Source organism: Pyrus communis, chromosome 13 (genome assembly GCF_963583255.1).
Source record: "Pyrus communis chromosome 13, drPyrComm1.1, whole genome shotgun sequence".
Taxonomy (NCBI): Eukaryota; Viridiplantae; Streptophyta; class Magnoliopsida; order Rosales; family Rosaceae; genus Pyrus; species Pyrus communis.
The window spans coordinates 15465294-15485293 of NC_084815.1; the positions used below are offsets into that span (position 1 = coordinate 15465294).

General features: G+C 37.0%; 3 protein-coding genes across 3 annotated transcripts; 2 read left to right on the forward strand and 1 right to left on the reverse strand.

Moving 5' to 3' along the window:
• Nucleotides 1–582: 582 nt before the first annotated feature.
• Nucleotides 583–5248, forward strand: LOC137712941 (monodehydroascorbate reductase, chloroplastic/mitochondrial). Its single transcript, XM_068452147.1, has 17 exons — nucleotides 583–758; nucleotides 889–1039; nucleotides 1141–1240; nucleotides 1349–1426; nucleotides 1517–1588; nucleotides 1699–1817; nucleotides 1931–2015; nucleotides 2656–2745; nucleotides 2894–2995; nucleotides 3123–3212; nucleotides 3403–3483; nucleotides 3833–3904; nucleotides 3983–4077; nucleotides 4202–4290; nucleotides 4401–4463; nucleotides 4573–4613; nucleotides 4802–5248. Exons 1-17 carry the CDS (start codon nucleotides 749–751, stop codon nucleotides 4913–4915), a joined length of 1452 nt encoding a protein of 483 aa, XP_068308248.1. The 5' UTR covers nucleotides 583–748; the 3' UTR covers nucleotides 4916–5248.
• Nucleotides 5249–7131: 1883 nt separating this feature from the next.
• LOC137713716 (heavy metal-associated isoprenylated plant protein 39-like) lies at nucleotides 7132–8493 on the forward strand. Its single transcript, XM_068453058.1, has 3 exons — nucleotides 7132–7337; nucleotides 7689–7764; nucleotides 7995–8493. The coding sequence occupies exons 1-3, from the start codon at nucleotides 7332–7334 to the stop codon at nucleotides 8309–8311; spliced, it is 399 nt and encodes a 132-aa protein (XP_068309159.1). The 5' UTR covers nucleotides 7132–7331; the 3' UTR covers nucleotides 8312–8493.
• A 6172-nt stretch (nucleotides 8494–14665) lies between these two features.
• On the reverse strand, nucleotides 14666–17523 carry LOC137713441 (1-aminocyclopropane-1-carboxylate synthase-like). The gene is made up of 4 exons (XM_068452736.1): nucleotides 17124–17523; nucleotides 16886–17017; nucleotides 16630–16790; nucleotides 14666–16046 (listed from the first exon to the last, which is right to left on the reverse strand). Exons 1-4 carry the CDS (start codon nucleotides 17292–17294, stop codon nucleotides 15047–15049), a joined length of 1464 nt encoding a protein of 487 aa, XP_068308837.1. The 5' UTR covers nucleotides 17295–17523; the 3' UTR covers nucleotides 14666–15046.
• Nucleotides 17524–20000: the final 2477 nt, after the last annotated feature.

Below are 20000 nucleotides of genomic sequence, written 5' to 3' on the forward strand. Positions count from 1 at the left end.
CATGATCCATATGCTTCTCCTCTCATCGGAAATAGAGCATAGCTTTACCTGATGCATCTCCCGGATCCCATACATGCCGAAATTCAAGTATAATACTGCAAAAATGGACGAATGCCGCATGTAGATCAACCCCAAAAGCATCAAAGTTGCTCCTCATCAAATCAGATGTAACGATGAAGTAAAAAAGTGGTTTAAACATAATCAAAATTTTCATATCCACTTTTCTTGCCATTAGAGAACAACTGCTTACAGAAACTCGTACCTTTGTCTTCTAACTGCAGGAGCGAGAAACTCGTACCTTTGTCTATGCCATTGCAACCATTCAGATAGGGTGGTGAATCATCGGAGTTGATAGAAATAGAGACCACCAGCGGCGGCACCACATGAGAAGGCAGACTAGTATGGCCAAAGGGCAACGAAGTAAGCCCCTCGGTGGCGGCAGTGTAGTTGGCCTCCACCACGGTGGTGGTAACAACCGTCTGCACAGGTGCTCCCGGTGCAAACTACAACCCGAAATATGTAAATGGGCTAAAACTATACTAAATGGGTGAGGCCCAATAACAACATCCCTTCCCAGGCATTTGGAAACAGCTTCCAATGGCAAACGCCCAGCACATTCACCGCCATCCGCCTCCTTCACTGACCTTTCGACTTCCTCAAGAGTCAAGAGCCACCCCAAACCAGTAATTTAATTGATTTATTTATCTAATAAATTATTAGAAAGGCCAATCCCCACTCTCAGCTCCCAATGTCTTCAGGTCCGAGCTCCACAAATTCAACTCCCACTCTCACTCCCATTTCCCTTTCGCCTTCTTCAATCTTGATCCTCGTTGCATAAACCCTAATTTTCTCTAATTCCGTTTCTCTTTCTTGTCTCGCAAGCTACAGTTCGCAGGCGAATGGCGAACCTGGCCAATTCCGTGTGCTTCAAGCACTCTGTTGCTCTGCGGCCTGATCGCCGTTCTTCTCCAATCGGATTCAGGAGCTTCCGCCGAAGCTACGTTGTTTCGTCATCAGATTTCGCCAACGAAAACCGAGAGTCAGTCGTTCAAAAATCCAATCTTTTCAGCTTTAAATTTGGTTTTTGCATCAATATTTGAATTTTTAGTTTTGGGTTCTCTGGAATGTGTGTGTTTGCAGGTTTGTGATTGTTGGTGGCGGCAATGCGGCTGGCTATGCAGCTAGGACTTTCGTCGAACACGGAATGGCCGATGGACGCCTTGCAATCGTGTCCAAAGAGGTAAATCAAATCAAATTTTTCCATTTTCTTTTTCTTTTGTAAATTTTGTTTGATTTTTTTTGTTAGAATGTGAAATTGAAGTTAAGTTTTGGTGGGTTCTGTGAACAGGCCGTTGCGCCTTATGAGCGTCCTGCTTTGACAAAAGGCTATTTGTTCCCTTCGGATAAGAAGCCAGCACGATTGCCTGTAAGCTGCAATCACACTTTTGAGTTATGAATTTTGAATATATTTACGAATATGTTTTGGAGTTTAGAATTCGAAACATTATTATTGTAGGGGTTTCATACTTGTGTTGGATCCGGCGGTGATAGGCAAACACCTGACTGGTATAAAGAAAAAGGGATAGAGGTAAATTTTATAACTTTTTCGCAACTCCTGAAACTGCTAAAAAGTTCATTTTTACGCATATTTGCAACTGTAATTCTAAGATGTTGTTGCTTTTCTGAAATTCTGTTCAGATGTTCTATGAAGATCCCGTTACAAATGTTGATATTGAAAAGCAGACACTGACTACAAATTCAGGCAAACTGCTCAAGTTTGGATCACTTATAATTGCAACAGGGTGTACAGCCTCAAGGTTATTTCAATCAACTTTGTAAATTTCTGATTAGTTGGATGTATTGTAAGTGCTGCTAGATTGTACGAATCTAAACTGAAGCAAATCTGCTTCCTTGCCTGTTATGCATTCAGATTTCCTGAGAAAATTGGAGGAAACCTACCTGGTGTTCATTATATTCGGGATGTTGCAGATGCTGATGCACTAGTATCATCATTGGTAAATTTGATATTAATTTGTTTTTTCTGTCATACTAATTATTATGATTGTTTCTTTCCATGTTACAATTAATAACTGAAATGGCTATATAAATATTGAAATGCATCCAGCTCATTAAATTTTGGCACAACGTTATGAACATTACCTGAGATTAAGGTGAAGTCCCTCATAACTTTCACAACCATATGCTATTTGAAGCTTAGTTGAACAGCCCTTGTTGAGTTTCGTGTGGCGCTTTGAACATACTTTATTCAAATAAGGCAGACTAGTTTGCTTTTGTTCCTATCTTGTAGAGTTGGAGTGTTTCCTTACTACTTGTATGACTTTAAAGCCTGCATGTTTGGGCATTCCATCTGCTTTAGGAGTGTGAAGATTGTTGTTCCCTGCAATTTATTCATTTACGAGGGAGAAACCCTACACAAATTAAGTGCAAACCTTGTAACTAGTTTTACAAAGTTTAATTGTTCAGCAATTTTCTTTTGTTAATTGTTATCTGATCACGTGGTCTATTCTTGAACTATGTTTTATTGAGGTTTGCTTTGTTGTTTGGAATTTGAACTATGTTTTATTGAGGTTTGCTTTGTTGTTTGGAATCGTATGGCTTGTTCGTTTCAGTAAAATTTCCTATCTTCTTTTCCAGGAGAAAGCATGGAAGGTGGTTGTTGTTGGTGGTGGTTATATTGGTATGGAGGTTGCTGCAGCCACTATTGGTTGGAAACTTGATACAACAGTATGTGTTAAATTTAACTTGGTGCCTTTTATATTTGTTGGGTTGAAGTAACAAAATCAGATGAAGTAATATAAATTTCAAGTATGTAAATTCTTGACCTACATTTTCGATTTTCCTTCTCTTATATATTTTTTTTCCCTTTATGAAGATCATATTTCCAGAAAACCATCTGTTGCAAAGATTGTTTACTGCTTCACTTGCCCAGAGATATGAGGAATTCTACCAAGAGAATGGTGTTAAATTCATAAAGGTACTCTCTCTCTCTCTCTCTCTCTCTCTCTCTCTCTCTCTCCCCACTTTTTGTAATTTGGTACCTATCCTTTATGTAGTAATTGTCATTCGGCCTGGCCTTTAAAGCTCATTTTATGATGGACCAGGGTGCCTCAATTAAAAATTTAGAAGCTGGTGCTGATGGACGTGTAAATTATGTTAAGCTTGAAGATGGAACTACTATAGAAGCAGACACAGTGAGTTTCCGTTCCCACACATCTTTTGATATCTGGCTTTTTTATTATTGTGTCACCTTGCGCCTTACATCTTGGATAACAAGTGAAGTTTTTCAAGGATTTTCATGTTGATTAAAACTAATAAAATAAAGTATATGAGGAAGTTCATGAAATTGGAGTAGTTTTGCTTCTAATTCTTTCATTTTTGCAGGTAGTTATTGGTATTGGAGCAAAACCTGCTGTTGGTCCTTTTGAAAGTGTCGGTTTGGATTCCAGTGTTGGTGGTATACAGGTGCAATTCTGATGCTGTCACAAGACTTAGAACTGACACTTTGCGTTTTGTTTTTTGAGCGTATAAATATCTACTGTGTGATGTATTATGAAAATCATGGACAAATTATTTTCTTTTTATCAATTGCAATAACCATCTTGGACAATGGATGGACTCATGACCATATATGGGTAACACGTTTTACAATTAATGTCCTGATAAACTGAATTTTGATCAGGATAAAAAAATCCTGCATTTAGCAATTTATCTTGGAGTAACAATATATTCAAAATTTGATTGCCAGGATTAGTTCAAGTTGAATGTGCATTTGCTATTTTGTATTACTTATATCTTTGTACTTTAAACCAAGGTTGATGGTCTGTTCCGGACGAGGATACCTGGAATCTTCGCAGTTGGAGATGTTGCAGCATTTCCATTGAAGGTATGTTTTTGTTAAATCAAGCAGAAAATTCTTTCGTAATCAAAATTCTGAAAGAAAAATATGTTTTGCAATGAGCAGATGTATAACCGTATAGCACGAGTTGAACATGTAGATCATGCTCGTCGATCTGCACAGCATTGCGTTAAGGCTTTAGTGAGTGCACAAACTGACACGTAAGTTAGACTCTCCACATGTGTAGCTTATTCTCTAGATAGAGTAGTAGATGAATTTTGCTCTTCCTGATTCGTTTGTGTTGACACTTCCTTATTGATGATTTTTATATCTGAACAAATCCAGATATGATTACCTCCCATCTTTTTACTCGAGGGTGTTTGAATATGAAGGAAGCCCCAGAAAAATATGGTGGCAATTTTTTGGGGACAATGGTACGAATCTCTAACATTGCATCTTTTATCTATAATTTTTGAGTTTATTTTTTGCTACATCTCTGTTAGTCCCTTCTCGTAGTTCACACTGTTATCATTTTATTGAACAGTTGGAGAGACGATTGAAATTGGGAATTTTAATCCTAAGATTGCCACTTTCTGGATAGATTCTGGTAAAGATTCCGTTTCATACACGCACATATTCCATCTCTCATTCTCTGCATATGTATTGGTTTATTTAATTACAGCTGACATGGTAAGTTTATTCTTGTTGCGCTTCAGGCAAATTGAAAGGTGTTCTTCTTGAGAGCGGAAATCCCGAGGTACCTTTTGTTTTGTTTTACTTCTTGGCTTTCCCCAAGGTTTATGAAAATAGGAAACAAATTCAACTGACTATCAAGGTTTATGGTTTAGTCGTCCAAAAGGAGAAATGTTAAGGTTTATATTTTGGTGTGACGTATTTTGCCAGCATTGTCCTAAGACTCGCAACATCTCATGTTATGTTGTATAGGAATTTCAACTCCTTCCAAAACTTGCAAGGAGCCAGCCCATTGTCGATAAAGCCAAGCTTCAGAATGCATCTTCGGTTGAGGAGGCACTGGACATCGTTCAGTCATCGTTATAGGTTGAAGTTGCGGTTTAGTAAAGAAGAGTGCAGCTTGTTTATGTCAATCATAACGCGGAGTTTCACATCTGTACATGCCAATGTTTCAGCAGGGAATAAAAGCTTCTTCCATGGCCTCAAGCTTCTTTTAACTTTGGTGAAATTTACAGTAGTTGGTGCAGCGATGCATATCGAAGAACACAGATAGAGAGAGGTGTAGTTTTCCATTGTTATGGGGCTACTTGTCAGTCCGTGTTCTTTATCAACAGTCGTTTGCTGCAAGTTATGTAGCTTGATCGAATTACTCATGTAAACGTTTCTATTCAATTTTAATAAAATCTCAACCGTTGGACCAAAAAACTTACCGCAACTACAATCAATTAGACTATAGCCGCTAAATTTAATTGAAATGAAGTTATTAAAGTTTAATCACAACTATAATTCACAATATTGATGAAACTGGTCTGGCAGATGACATCAGTGCTTATGATGGATGTGGTGACGTTGGCGTTCTGATTTTTCTACTGGATTAGAATGGGACATAATTTTTTTTTTTTTTTTTTTTTTGTTTTTTTCTGGGGGTCTGAGATTAAGACATAATTAAAAGAAATTATGTTAAATTATTGAAAAATATAAAAGAAATTGTGGAGTAGATGACACTCGCCATCGATATCCCAATTGCTGATTTAATCGACAAATTCAATATAATTTTGTGATGATTAAGTATTTGACGGGGAAATTTCATTGGTGGTTTTATTTTATTAAAGTTGTGGCAGAAGAGACTTGTTCTTCCCCCTCTTTTCTTTTTCATCATTTCACTGTCAACCAAGTTGGCTTTAAAATTTGCTTCAAATGGCTCATGAACTTATCAATTATGAATTAGTCATACCCTAATGTATTTGAAGTTTTGCCCATTTTTTAAACATATAAAATATCATTAGACTTTATACCACATGATATGAACTAAACAAGTTTATGATTTGAACATTAGTATTCGTCGTATAACTTATTAAGATATATAGCAATCAACAACTGTGAGCCACCTTTGTATTGACGACTGGCACTAATATCTCTATTGTCATATATTGAACTTTTTTTTTTTTTTTTTAATGAGATTGGACATCTCACTTGTGCTGAAATTGACCATGCAAGTGAGCATCCTTCTTAAAAGAAATGTGATTCAATCGATTAGTGTGGCGCATACAATATTAATTATACTAAACAAAAAAAATATTGAAGCAAATGAATGATGTTAGCGTTGAACTTAACAAGCAAGACTTTACATTAAAATAATCGAACTTTAAACCTATCATAATCTTAACAGCTATTTCACAATCCCTCACTACTAAGGGCATTGAAGCCTACTTCACATCACATGCAAGAAAAGAAAGGACCATCTACTTGGAATTATTGAGAGTTTTTTATGTAATCAAACTTGTGAGGTTCTTGCCGCCCTTCCTAAATAGTTACTTTTATATATAAGCATAAAATTAAAGGAAAAAAACAAAAACAAAATAACCATGATATTGATGAGGACCACGTATACTTTAGGGAGTTCCCAAATTGAATTACTTGTTACAATTGGATTCTTCCTTGAAAATCTCAAGTCCCCTGCAAAGTTGATCTACATACTAATCACAATTTGATGAGTGGTAACAAAAATCTTCTTTTTTTGTGGTTTTAATGAATTGGATATATATATATATATATATATGTATGTATGTATGTATGTTAAACTACAAATTGTAAGTAACGAAGACGAGCAATGTTGAATTCAAAAAGTGGTAATAGGAAGTTACGTAGTGATAACGACCTATAGACTGTAAATTCCTAAAAGAAAATACCTAGATGCTTCCGTTGGAACTAAGGATTTTTACGTATTTGGAAAACACAGTTTAATACGTATGCAAAAACTCCTTTTATAATACCAAATCATTAAGTTTACACATATTTTAAGCTGTAATTTGCATGTAAAAAATCAATCAGTGTTTAAACATCAAAGTCACACCAAAAGATCACAAACCACGTAAACCAAACACGTAGGTAGAAATGTACAAGCCTTTCAGGCACAGACAATAAATAAAGTGAAAACGAGTGAATCCCACCAAGGCTTTGTGATATATATCTCCATGGTCCATGACTGATTGGTTCCTTGTCCATTCCTTGTCCAACAAGGCAAGCCCTTCAACCTTTAACCTCAAGCGTATTTTATTTTTTTTTTTTACCGTTGGATTTGTAAATAAAACCCCTTGGCAGGCTTTAGCTTATAAGTCTGTCCGTCTTCCACAAAGACTAGTCCCCTTCAAGGAAAACTCTCTGCAATTTCCTCTCTCTTTCTTCTTCCTCCTTCTCGAAAACCCTCTGCTTTTCGAGCTTTTTTCGATTAATTTTTGTTCGTATTTTATACTTCTTGGTCAGAGCTTCAGACCCAATTGAAATGAAGGTGTAGTTTCCCACTCAGCTACTCATTAATTTATTTTCTTTCAAAGATTATCGGGTTGATAAGAATATTATTAGGTAGTTTAGATTAAGTTTCGGAGACCTTTGCCTTTTCATTTCACAAAGAAATAAAGAACATGATATTCTCAATGATTTCTGCTTTTATTCCCTCTTTTTTGTGATCCTTCTTGTACTTCTGATCATGGTGACGGGTTTCAGAAATTATGATTTTTGGTCCATGAATAATTGAATTGTTCCCTTGGTTTAAATTGTTAATTGAAAACTAATGAATTGCCATTTTCTCTGCCAAAAATTAAAAAGAAAAATTTAATTGAAAATTATTTTCTTTCTGCAGAAGGTGGTACTGAAATTGGATTTACATGATGACAAGCAAAAGCAAAAGGCCTTGAAAGCAGTCTCCAGCCTTACAGGTATGAGCTTTTTAAGCATATCAGTTTGATTTGGCTTCGTGAAAAACTTGGAAAACAATGGAAAAAAAATGTTCTGAATTCTTTCATTTATCAGCACCTATTGAGGCATTCATCTGGGATATTGTCACTGGAAATTAAAATAAAGTTGCAATCGTAGTCTTTGTTGAAATGTCAAACTATTCCATGCACTTATTGACTTCGTTTTTCCTGTGTTGTGTAAATTTTTACAGGCATTGACTCAATTGCTGTGGACATGAAGGAGAAGAAACTAACGGTGATCGGCGACGTTGACCCGGTCCATGTGGTGGCCAAACTGAGAAAGTGGCACACAGAGATCCTGACAGTCGGGCCGGCAAAGGAAGAAAAGAAAGATGATAAGAAAGACGGAGGGGGTGCCAAAAAAGATGACAAGAAAGAAGATGATAAGAAGAAAACTGATCCAGTTGCTGAGCTTGTCAAAGCCTACCAAGCATACAATCCCCACATGACCAAGTACTACTATGTCCAAAGTGCTGAAGAAAACCCGAATTCCTGTGTTATCTGTTAATTAAGTGAGGATTGTGAGATGATTAGCGGTTTGATCATGTATTTTTGGTAAGGCCATCTGAATTTTAATTTTTAATCATGTTTTGGAACCAGTTGGAGGCCAGCCAAATAAACGTTTGTGGTATGTATGTACAGTGCAAGTGGCTTGAAAAAATAAGTGTCTGAACTTTGAGATTTCAAGCATTTTGGTAGTAAAATTCAATTGGGGTTTTCAAGTTTGCTGCAATTTGATTTTTATTTTAGATTAAAGTTAAAAGCACAGTTAATTACTTGCCCAGCGTCTATCAATAATTTATTTATTATTTAACACGATTACTTGTGGATGAAAATTTTTGGACTGCACTAAAAAATTACATGATTTTTCATCATCTGGGCCAGTTAAATAAAAGGTGGGAATTAATTTAGTTTTTCTTTGACAAGTACATAAATATTTTTTTCGAAACCCAAAAGGACTATGATGCCAACAAGTACGTATTATATTGGAATAGGTTGTGGAAATTTGTTAGATGCAAACGACCATCGTTTAATAAAAAAATAGTAAGTGGCAAACAATGCAAGAAAAAGAAAGAAAGAAAGAGGCAATGACATTGATTTCTAGACCTAGAAGATCTTTTAATCTACGGAGTCAAATCATGTGGCTCTGTAACCGCATATATAAATAATTTGGGCGTTTTAATTAGAATATTAATAGCTCTTAGTTGTAGTGTCATCTGAGATTAATTATGAGATTTGAAGGGCCGTGTGCGAAAAATTCAAATGGACCCTCTTTATGTACAAGACCTTTTTTTTTCTTCAGTTGACCGAAAAAACTCTTTTTCCTTGTGTGTCTTTGTTGTTTTGACATTTATTTAAAAGAACTTTGTAGCACCATATTATCGCAGTGAACAATTGATAAGAAAGGATCCATGTAAAAAATAATACATGATGTTTTTAACCAAGTAAAAAAAAGTATAAAATAAATATAGTAAGAGTTCAAAGCAGAAAATAATATTGTATTTCTCAAATTTTAACTTAAGTGATATATAGGAATAAGATAAAAATCGGTGCCCCTTTGAGATAGGGACCCTGTGCTGTTGCTCCTATGTAGCAATGTACATGTTAACCATCTTATATATTTATTTATTTTAAGATGTCTTATAAATATGTAATTTGAAATAGATGGTTTTGCTTTGGGATGATGTGAAGTCTCCATACTGGATTGGGAACGTCCCTCTTGCAAACTGCAAATTATATATGTACGGTAAAGTCCGCAAACGAGCCGTGACGAAATTGTTAATCAATTAATCAATGAGTGCCCCTGGTACTAGTAGTGCTAAAGTAACATAGGGCGTTTGTCTGCCTTCATTACGTTTGATAGGACTAGACTAGATTAAATATTAGTCTAGTCCATATTTATTCCCTGGCTAGACTAATTTTAATGGGATTAACCAGAATTCGCTTTCACTAACAACCTCGCTAGCCGCTCTTAGCGTGTCCCCCTGAAAACCATGGGACTAGCTAAGAACGTTTTCATCCTGCTCGAATCACCTCCTCGACCTCGATTTCGACAACACAAGCTTCGGGCGCGGCTTCATCTTCGACGACGAACTCGTCGACTACTTCATCTCCAACGATGACCTCATCGACTGGGTCATCTCCATCATCTTCTTCTCCTTCGCAATCGCCATGGTTGTGGCTTTGGCTTTAGCTTCAGCTTCGGCTTGCCTCCTCATCAACTGGTCATCTCCGCCATGGCTACTTCGCAATCTCAGTCATCTTCTTTATATGATTTTTGATACTAGAGGAATGATTTGGCTGTGGTATGATTCTTGTTCTGAATTTCTGTAAATAGATCAGCAGGTTTAAATGGTTTATGGGTTTTTATTGTGATTAACCCAATTGATTTTTGTTTTGAATTTCTGTAAATCGATTTGCAAGTTTTAATCGTTGCTAGAAGGCTTGCCTTTCTTTTTGGAATTTCTGAAGGCTTGGCGAATGGTTAACCAACAAAATCTCTTAATCGAAGAAGAAAGTTAAGAGATTGATGCATGATTTGGTAGAGAGAAAATGATGGAGAAGAGAAACGAGGAAGGGTATAGGAAGGAAGGGGAAAGAAAATATGCTTGAGTTCATTCATCTTCAGACTTCACTGCCCTTTTATATTAATTTTTGTTTAATTTTTAAGGCAAAAGTGAATTAAAAATGGCAAGAAAATTATAGTCTGTAAATTAGTCTGACACTGCACCAAACGTTTCATTAAGTGAGTCCGGCTTAATCTAGTCTAAGCCAATCCAGCTTAATCCTTGAAGTTAGTCTAGTCCGAGATAGTCCGATGCAACAAATGCACCCATAATGTTTTAAACCAAGACTAAATTTTGGCTTTAGATGAAGTGAGATTGAACACGTTAAAGCGTTACTTGATCATTCGGCAGGGATTCTAGTATTGTTTGAGCTGAGTTGGAGCATTGCTCGAGAACAACTGTGACATCCCACATCGCCCAAGGGAGTGATCCTTAAATGTATATTCTCATCTCTACCTAGCACGAGGCCTTTTGGGAGCTCACTGGTTTCGGGTTCCGTAGGAACTCCGAAGTTAAGCGAGAAAGGGGCTAGAGCAATCACATGATGGGTGACCCACTGGGAAGTTGCTCGTGAGTTCCCAAAAACAAAACCATGAGGGAATGGTAAGCCCAAAGCGGACAATATTGTGCTACGGTGATGGAGCAGGCCAGGGAAGTGATCCGCCCAAGGCCGGGACGTGTCAAATTGGTATCAGAGCCTAACCCTGACTGCGTGTGTGCCGACGAGGACGTCGGGCCCCTAAGGGGGGTGGATTGTGACATCCCACATCGCCCAGGGGAGTGATCCGTGTATATGTATTCTCATCCCTACCTAGCACGAGACCTTTTGGGAGCTCACTGGCTTCGGGTTCCGTAGGAACTCCAAAGTTACGCGAGAAAGGGGCTAGAGCAATCCCATGATGGGTGACCCACTGGGAAGTTTCTTGTGAGTTCCCAAAAACAAAACCGTGAGAGAATGGTAAGCCCAAAGCGGACAATATCGTGCTACGGTGGTGGAGCAGGCTCGGGAAGTGGTCCGCCCCGGCCAAGATGTGACAAAGGGGGGTGGATTGTGACATCCCACATCACCCAGGGGAGTGATCCTTAAATGTATATTCTCATCTCTACCTAGCACGAGGCCTTTTGGGAGCTCACTGGTTTCGGGTTCCGTAGGAACTCTGAAGTTAAGCGAGAAAGGGGCTAGAGCAATCCCATGATGGGTGACCCACTAAGAAGTTGCTCGTGAGTTCCCAAAAATAAAACCATGAGGGAATGGTAAGCCCAAAGTAGACAATATCGTGCTACGGTGGTGGAGCGGGCCCGGGAAGTAATTTGTCCCGGGCCGGGATGTGACAACAACTGTGAAGGGTTCAAGCGTTGCTGGAGGGATCTTAACTCAAAAAGTTAAGGCATGCTTGGTACTCTACTTAAATTTAACTTTTTTTTTAGTACATTGATATTTTTACACTAAGGGGAAAGAGAGTTCGGCTGAGCCACACAATGGGCAGCCTAATTTGGTATCGAATTCGTCATTCACGAGATTCGAACCTAAGACCTCTCACTTCTAAGTGAAGAAGAATACTATCAAACCTAAGTTTCCAACATTGAATACATATATTTGGTATGGCTATTTCATAAACTGAATTCAAAACTAATTTGAAAATTAGTCTACTTCTAAAAAGCACAAAAAGTGAGTTTTTAAAGTTTTTAAACTTCAAACTACTTCTCTCTCTTCTCCTCCTACTCCCAATTTTTCTCTATCATTATCTTATCTTGCTTTCTCCTTCCCTCCAAATCTCTCTTTCCTCTTTTTGCTCTTTCTCTCTCATCTCTCTCTTTCTTTCCTCCCCTCCTCAAATCTCTCTCCTATTTCTCTCATCTCTGCTCATTCTCTCTCTCCTCCCCTCCTCCCCACAATCTCTCTCATCTCTCTACTCTTTCTCTCTAATCTCTCTAATCTCCCCTTTATCTGGCCCTCCCTTGAATATTTTTGTTTGTCCAATTGAATTGTGTAGTAATTTCCAAATCGACAGAGAGTTGTTGTAGGATATTTTTTTTTCTTTTCTTTTGAATTATTAAAATTTAATACTAATTTTTTATCTCATATCCAACAAGTTTTTAAATCTTAAAAAAAATTGTTCTTAAAAAATATTTTGAGAAATTATGAATTTTTTTAATACGATACCAAATAGCCCCCTTAAGTTTCCTAAATTCTCAATTTTATATGTGCATAGAAAGATTGAAATAGAACATCATGTGTGGAAAAGGTGAAAGCCATGACATGATACCTAGTGCCATGGTCTTCGATTTATATTAAATAGTGTACAAGATGAAGTCATCTCTAATGCTTTTTGTTTACCAATAATCTAGCTAATCTTTGGCTTGTTTAAGCAAACACATCCCAACTCCATCAATTTTTTAATCTTTTCTGAGGGAAAAACAAAAGATAATGACTCAATATTTAATAAATGTGAAACAGATGGTGACATTATAACAAGCAATATTGCTTATACAAGCAAAATTCTTTACAAAACATCTCCTTTGTGGTAGGTAGCTTACACTTTTTGTGTGACATCCTACATCGTTCAGGGGAGTGATCCTTATATGTATATTTTCATCCTTACCTAGCACGATGCCTTTTGGGAGCTCACTGGCTTCGGGTTCCATGAGAACTCTGAAGTTAAGCGAGTAGCGCGCGAGAGCATTCCTAGGATGGGTAACCCATTGGGAAGTTCTCGTGTGAGTTCTCAGAAACAAAACCGTGAGGGCGTGGTCGGGACCCAAAGCGAACAATATCGTGCTACGGTGGAGTCGGGGCGGGGAAGTGGTCCCGCCCGCGTCGGAATGTGACATTTTGTCACGTAGAAAAAAAGTGGATATATAAATGATAAAATCCCAATACCTCCGCCCAATAATTAAATAATGTATTAGTGGTGGGTAACATTAAGGTTTCTACAAATAAATATATGTGTGTAGTTCCCTAATAGCTAGGGATTTGGATTCATCCGGATCCAAATTGTGAGGATCCTATATATTCTCACATCTTAGCCATTCATCGTGTATCATGCGGTCACAAATCATTTAACCTTTTTTTATTTAAAATTAAACACAAATAGTACTTGACAAAAATTGGCCGCACGATGTACGATGAACGGTTAGGATGTGGGGATCCGGAGAGGAGCCTCTTCCAATAGCTAGGTATTTGTGAAAGAAAGGACAATAATAATAATAATAATAATCCCTTAGAGTTTTTTTATTTTTTTTTAGTACAAAGATCTATTTTATACTAAGAGAAGAGAAGGGAAGAATGCGGCTAAACCGCACAATGAGCAACCTAATTTTGTATCAAATTCACCATCTACGAAATTCAAATCTAAAACCTCTTATTTACTTTTGAGCATTGTATAAATTTTAAAATCTCCAATATTAATACTGTAGTGGAGGATGTTGAGAGAAAGGCCCGTCCCCTTTTGTGACATCGATCTCTTGGTCAAGATTGGCAATGCTTCTGGTGTTTCTCGATTTCTCGATCAATGTTAGAATTTAAATGTTTGTTCTGGTCGTCATGCTATTTGTTAATTCCCGTTCCTTCAGGTTTGAAGTTGCTTCTTATGTTAGGGTGGTGAATTTAATTTCAAATATTTTAATGGGAAGTGTTATTGACATTTCAAAAATCTCATTCTACGCTCCTCATAAGTGTATTTTTCTTTTCAAATATAAAAAGTTTGGAGTGTAGAATGAGATTTTTTTAGTACGAATAACAATTCCCTATTTTAATCTGGCCCCTATTTGTTTATAAAGTTAATTAATGTTTTCACCCAAAAAGGAAAACGAAAGTAGTTGATTACTTGATCGCAAGGGTGATAGACCATATGGTGGGCTGGCCCATGGAAAACATGTAAATGGATCGGCTTTTGGACCGGGTTTGGTTCAAGTTTAATGTCTCTTTCACTTTAGAGGGAAAGGCCCATGGCAAACAAGTAAATGTGTGTGTGTTTTTTTTTTTTTTTTTTTTTTTGAAAACTAACGAGTAAATGTTTAGATACAGAAAAGAGACACCGATGAGAGACCCACCTCGTGAGTCATAGGAACAACGAACAAATCAACAATTTCATGTTTCTTATCTTTCAAAAAATATTTCATGTTTCTTGAGAAAAATGATGAAAAATGAACACCCTTTTTTTTAGTCCACGTTCTTCTCATCTGATTTATAGATCATCATGTGGGATGTAAAGATCATAATATTAGGATTCATCAAATTAATGATTTCACAAAAAATATTGATGTAAAACAATTAAAAATTAATTCAATTCTCTTCTTTGAGGAATTATTACAAACAGATACAAACTTTTTTCATTGAATTGAAAAAAGAAAAATGGACTAAACAGAGTAAAATGAAAATTTTAAATCCTATGAAAGAATGTATCCACCACTCTCAAAACTCCACGAGAAAATATCAAGAACAAATTAATGATATTTTATCTAATTAAGAACCTGGCTATCATAAAAATTCAGAAACTAAGGTAAAAAATGGGGAACTGTTATTAGCACTTCAAATATTTCATTTTACACTCCTCACAAGTGTATTTTTCTTTCTAATTATAAGAAATTTGAAGTGCCAAATGAGTTTTTAGGAGTGCTACTAACAATTCCCAAAAAATGCATCAACTTTTATAATTGAGAGATCAATCACTTCTCTAAGTGGCTCGAACAAGAGGCGATTGAGGTATCGGTGAATGAGGTGACATCATGCACGGAGACATCATGATGTCATCCATTCGCCGAGACTGAAAGCTCAGCCTAAGGTTGCTTTGCCAGTACCTGTTGTTCTTCCTCGGCGCAATTGGCTCCTTGTATTGAGCCACAAAGTTTCGGATTCGTGACAAAGCAATTTCCATGGTCTTGTCATCCATGTTGGCAAAGCAAACTCTGAACCAACCTGGCTCGGGGCAATGAAACGACGAACCTGGTGACACATTGAGCTTAACTTCATGGATTATCGTGTGCCACAACACCATCTCAGCTTCGAACGTCTGCTCCTTGAGCAGCCTACGCAAGTCCATCCATACGAAAAGACCGCCATTGCTCTTCAAGCAGCTTGTGCCGACTTGAGCAAGCTCCATTGTGAAGCGCATGTGCCTTGCTTTTAGCCTTTTAGCACTTTGTGCTATAAACCTCTCCACAAATTCATTGTCTGACAACATTGATGCAATCAGATGCTGAGTTTGTGTCGAAACCAATCCAAAACTTGACATCTTTCGCGCGCAATTAACGACATCATCATTGTAGGAATATACAATGCCAACTCTGAAGCCAGGGAACCCCATGTCCTTAGAAAGACTGTACACAATGTGAATAAGGTTGCGGTTGCATTCAATGTCTTCCTCTATGATCTCGGCTATGCTTATGAAACTTGGCTGGCTGAACACGGTGGCAGCGTAGATTTCATCGCACACTAGGTGGATTTTCTTTTCGTTGATGAATGTCACTAGACTTCTGAGGGTGTCTCTGTCAAGGACAGTGCCCAAGGGATTTGAGGGGTTGGTAATGAGCAAGCCCTTTACTCTGATGTTTGCCTTCTGAGCTTTCTCATAGGCAGCTTCCAAAGCTGCTCTGGTGACTTTGAAATTGTTGGAGCTGTCACAGGCAACTGGTATCAGTTGCACTCCCGTTCGCCACCCCAAATCTCGGTCAAAACTGCAATAAAATAGCAGAAAATTTAGCAAAATGCTGGAGAATAGATGTAATTGTTGTGAATAAGCTCAACTTTTTGTTGTAAATTTCGTTGTAAATATTATTTCCGTATCCTTAAAGCAATATCCTTAATTAAAACCTTGATGCCTTAGGCCCTAAACAGTTTTCATTAGAAATTTTTTTTCATGAAAATATATTTTAATTCTCATGTGTGTCATCACCTCCGTGTTATTGGCTAGATGTCACATGGTGTGTAGGTAAGAATTGAATCATAGAATAAACCAATTAGCTAGTACCGAGAAAGGGATGGGTGCCTTTACGAATAAATATGTCAAAAAGTTTTTTTTGGACGAGAAAAAAAGGTCCAAAGTTTGAACGGTTGTAAACTGTCCCTTCGAAGGAAAATGGACCTCCCATTTTCCCAAGCATCTTTTTCCAGTTAGTCAAATTATTGAATGGTTCTAAGGCAATCTGTTGACCCACCTAAGCTCTAGATGGTCAACAGTTGATATTAAATTAAAGGTCTATTTACTCATTTTCTTTCTTAATCCGATCAAACTAACCATAAAACAATATCCAAACATACCCTGGATAATAAGGAACAGGCACCAGAAATGCATCCCCAGGATCAGCCAAGCAAAAAGCGATCGTCTCATGAGCTCCGGTAGCTCCTCCGCTCATAACAATCCGGTCGGCGTCAAATGTGACACGATTTCCTCTCACTCTTCCCATAAAGTTTGCAACAGCCTGTAGATTATTTCACCAAAACAACTTAGTCAATATGCAGTCAAAATATTAATGAAATATTGCTAATATTAATATAAAATGAATTCAATGCATACATTTCTGAATTCTGGCAATCCATGATAATCCTGAAAGATGGCTATGTCCTTGAATTCATTTACTCCTGCTGCTGTGCAAATGGAGGCTTCTGGATTGTTCAGAACCCACTCTTGGATCAAATCAAAACACATCTACACAAAGAAGAAGAACCAAGAGTTAATTCTATGCTCTTCATCAAAAGCTACCGAACATATATAAAAAAGAATTGAGAAAGTTTTCGGATTCCGGAAATCTTACTTCATTTTCTGCAAGACCCATCTGGATAACCCCATTAGGGTTCTTGGTGACGTGAAAAGGATCACTGTCATAAGCCTTCCAGCCATCAAAGTATGGAGAGTTTTCGCCGTGGCCATTGCCTGTTGCCATCTTAGACAACAGTTGCTGTTGGTTGCTCAAAGTAAACCCCATTTTTTAAATGCCTAAAAAATCCTTGCAATGCAGTGAGGAATCTATCAAAGTCTATGGAGAGTAGAGGAGCTAGATCTCTAGGGTTTTAGGTAGTCTTACTGTGCTAAACGGTTTTCGCTTTCGACGATTATTAGGCAAGGCACAAACCAAAACCAGATCGATGTGTGATTTGGATGAGGAATGCAGGTTCTTCGATGGTATTTATATAGGAAGTCTGGTCTCAGATGGCTATGGAAAATGAGAATCTGAAACTTCCTTGAAGGAGCAATATGGTTGCTATTCCTTAAACAATGTCTCTGAGATACTACCAGGACTTTGAAGCTGAGGTGGAAAAAACAAACACGTACTTGGTCACTTCCTTTTTGTGAGGACAAGGCTAGTCGTGAAGGGTACTGTCAGCCATCATCAACTTTCCAGTTTAATATTCTGTATTCATTTGGTCTCTACATTTAGTCAAACCATCCTATAATAGGGAAGTTTGTGGCAAAAACAAAACTCTATTACATGGTCAAACTAGCCCATATGATGCTGATGTGGTAGGTTGAGAATTGACTTCAAAGTTAAATTCCTTTTATATAAAATATGAGATGGATGCTTTAGTAAGCGATTACGATGAAAACTTGTGTAGGGTTGCCAATTAAGGCAGCTCTCATATCAGGTGTGATTAAAATACAATAAATCTCGTGCTTTGGTGAGAACTTTCATACAAATGACGTGGTCTGAATGCCTCCACACAATTCTATCCTACCAAAATTCTTTCATACAATGATGTAGTATGATGATCCATCTAAGTTTAGGGTTTGTTGTCGTGGATTATAAATTATGAAACATTTTACATTTCCAAGTGTAACTGTATATGTAGTAGTAGCCAAGAAAATTCCAGTCTTGTAGTATGACTGGGATACACTCATATACTGGGATTCATATCAAAATCTGGATTAAAAATAAAAACATCTTAGTATATTTTGCTGTCTTTTCATCCCGTAATGGCTCAAGAATTCAAAAGAGAGAGCTCTGAACTTAATGGTGGTCCATCTAGAACGTTTGACTTTAGGTCCCATACATTTTAATTGTACTATTTTTTTTATGGTGGAACAATAATGCAACTGAGAATTGCGTTTGCACCAGATTTTTTATAGTGCAGTAGTTTGGTATCTCAGCCATATAATATGACTAAAATTCTACGGTGCTCTAAAACATATAATATTCTTAATTTTTTAATTGTTAGTGAAGAAAGTTGGAATTTCACCACAAAATCAATTGGTAATATGAATAGTAACTTAACTATTTACAAGCATCAGTCTGTTTAGTGGGCTGTAGGAGATTGGGCCTTAAGGATATGATTGGATTGACAAGTACTTGTAAGACATGACTTGTAACCCATGTATAAGAATGAGTTAGATAACTCACTCTATTGTAGACTCATAATCTATCATGTTCAGTTTTGTCTATCTCAGATTTGAGAACAATGGACTGGACTCAAGTCCATTTTAATTGATCACAACCTATCTCATTTAGCCCATGAAACAAGAGGTTTGCCTCTCGTCAATGTGAAACTCACCAATTAGCTACATGAGGAGTAACTTAACTACTTATAAGCACATGCAAGATACTCCTCCCATCAATGTAGGATTCATTCTTAACAATTAAATCTCAATTTTGTATTTTTAAACTGAGAATTATATGAGTGTCTTGTTGGAACCCACCTAATATCAGTTTGGGAGTGTAAGTCGGTATTTTACTAAAAATAAATAGTGTTTTTGTACTTACAAATCAACAGATTTTTCTCTCTTGTGCACTGAGTTGTGTGTGCATGGGTTGGGCATGATCCGGTTGGGTCTAGTGATTCCATAACGACACTTCAATAATAACAGTCTACGACACCACAACAACATTTTAACCATACTCCAACAATCTAGCAACAACTCAATAGCATTGTAACGACATGTCATATGTTGCGCTTGATCCAAATTTAACCATATTACAGTGTCATTGTAGCGCCACCCAACCGGGTCCTGCGCATTAAAAGAGAGAATTTTACAAAGAAATAGAGAATGAATTTGAGAGTTCTATCTTAAGAAGTTCATTATGCAAACCAAACGGTCCTTAAGTTCGTCTCCGTTCATTGGTTCTATTGATTCCCTGAAAACATTAAACGCAATGGTTATTTTAATCATGGAAATTATAAAAGAAATAGGGTAAAGTACAAAAAATTACCACAACTATTGGTGTCACGACACTTTCATACCTTATCTTTTAAAATTGACAATGTCATACCTCATCTTTATAATTTATTTCAACGTTATACCTTCCGTTAGCTTGGCCGTTTATTTTTCAGTTAAATGTTGACATGACTTGATACGGGACCTATTTTTTATTAAAAAATTAATAAAATATTATTAAAAACAAAAACAATCATTTAATATTATTTAAATATTAAAATAATAAAAAAGTACATAAAAAAAATAAAAAATAAACCTCTCCTTTCGTCCCTCCCCCCTCTCTCTCTTCCCCATCTTCCTACAACGCAGAAAGAAGAAGAAGAGGAGGAAGAAGAAGAGGAAGAAGAAGAAGAAGAGAAAAAAAAAAAAAATGGGAAACCCAGTTCGTCCTCCCTCGCCCCTTTCCCCCACCCACCCAATCAACCAACCTGCAAAAGAAGAACAAGAAGAAGAAGAGAGAAGGAAAAAAAATAAAATAACCCCA

What these genes read in the sequence shown, in the direction of transcription:
- LOC137712941 (XM_068452147.1), top strand. An exon ending in ACAGGGTGTACAGCCTCAAG is followed by an intron (nt 1,818 to 1,930) that starts GTTATTTCAATC and finishes TTATGCATTCAG; the next exon opens with ATTTCCTGAGAAAATTGGAG. An exon ending in GTGAGTGCACAAACTGACAC is followed by an intron (nt 4,078 to 4,201) that starts GTAAGTTAGACT and finishes GAACAAATCCAG; the next exon opens with ATATGATTACCTCCCATCTT.
- LOC137713716 (XM_068453058.1), top strand. An exon ending in AGCAGTCTCCAGCCTTACAG is followed by an intron (nt 7,765 to 7,994) that starts GTATGAGCTTTT and finishes AAATTTTTACAG; the next exon opens with GCATTGACTCAATTGCTGTG.
- LOC137713441 (XM_068452736.1), bottom strand. Translation starts at nt 17,294, where the DNA reads ATGGGGTTTACTTTGAGCAACCAACAGCAACTGTTGTCTAAGATGGCA. An exon ending in TGGGTCTTGCAGAAAATGAA is followed by an intron (nt 17,018 to 17,123) that starts GTAAGATTTCCG and finishes TTCTTTGTGTAG; the next exon opens with ATGTGTTTTGATTTGATCCA. An exon ending in CCTGTTCCTTATTATCCAGG is followed by an intron (nt 16,047 to 16,629) that starts GTATGTTTGGAT and finishes ATTTTATTGCAG; the next exon opens with TTTTGACCGAGATTTGGGGT.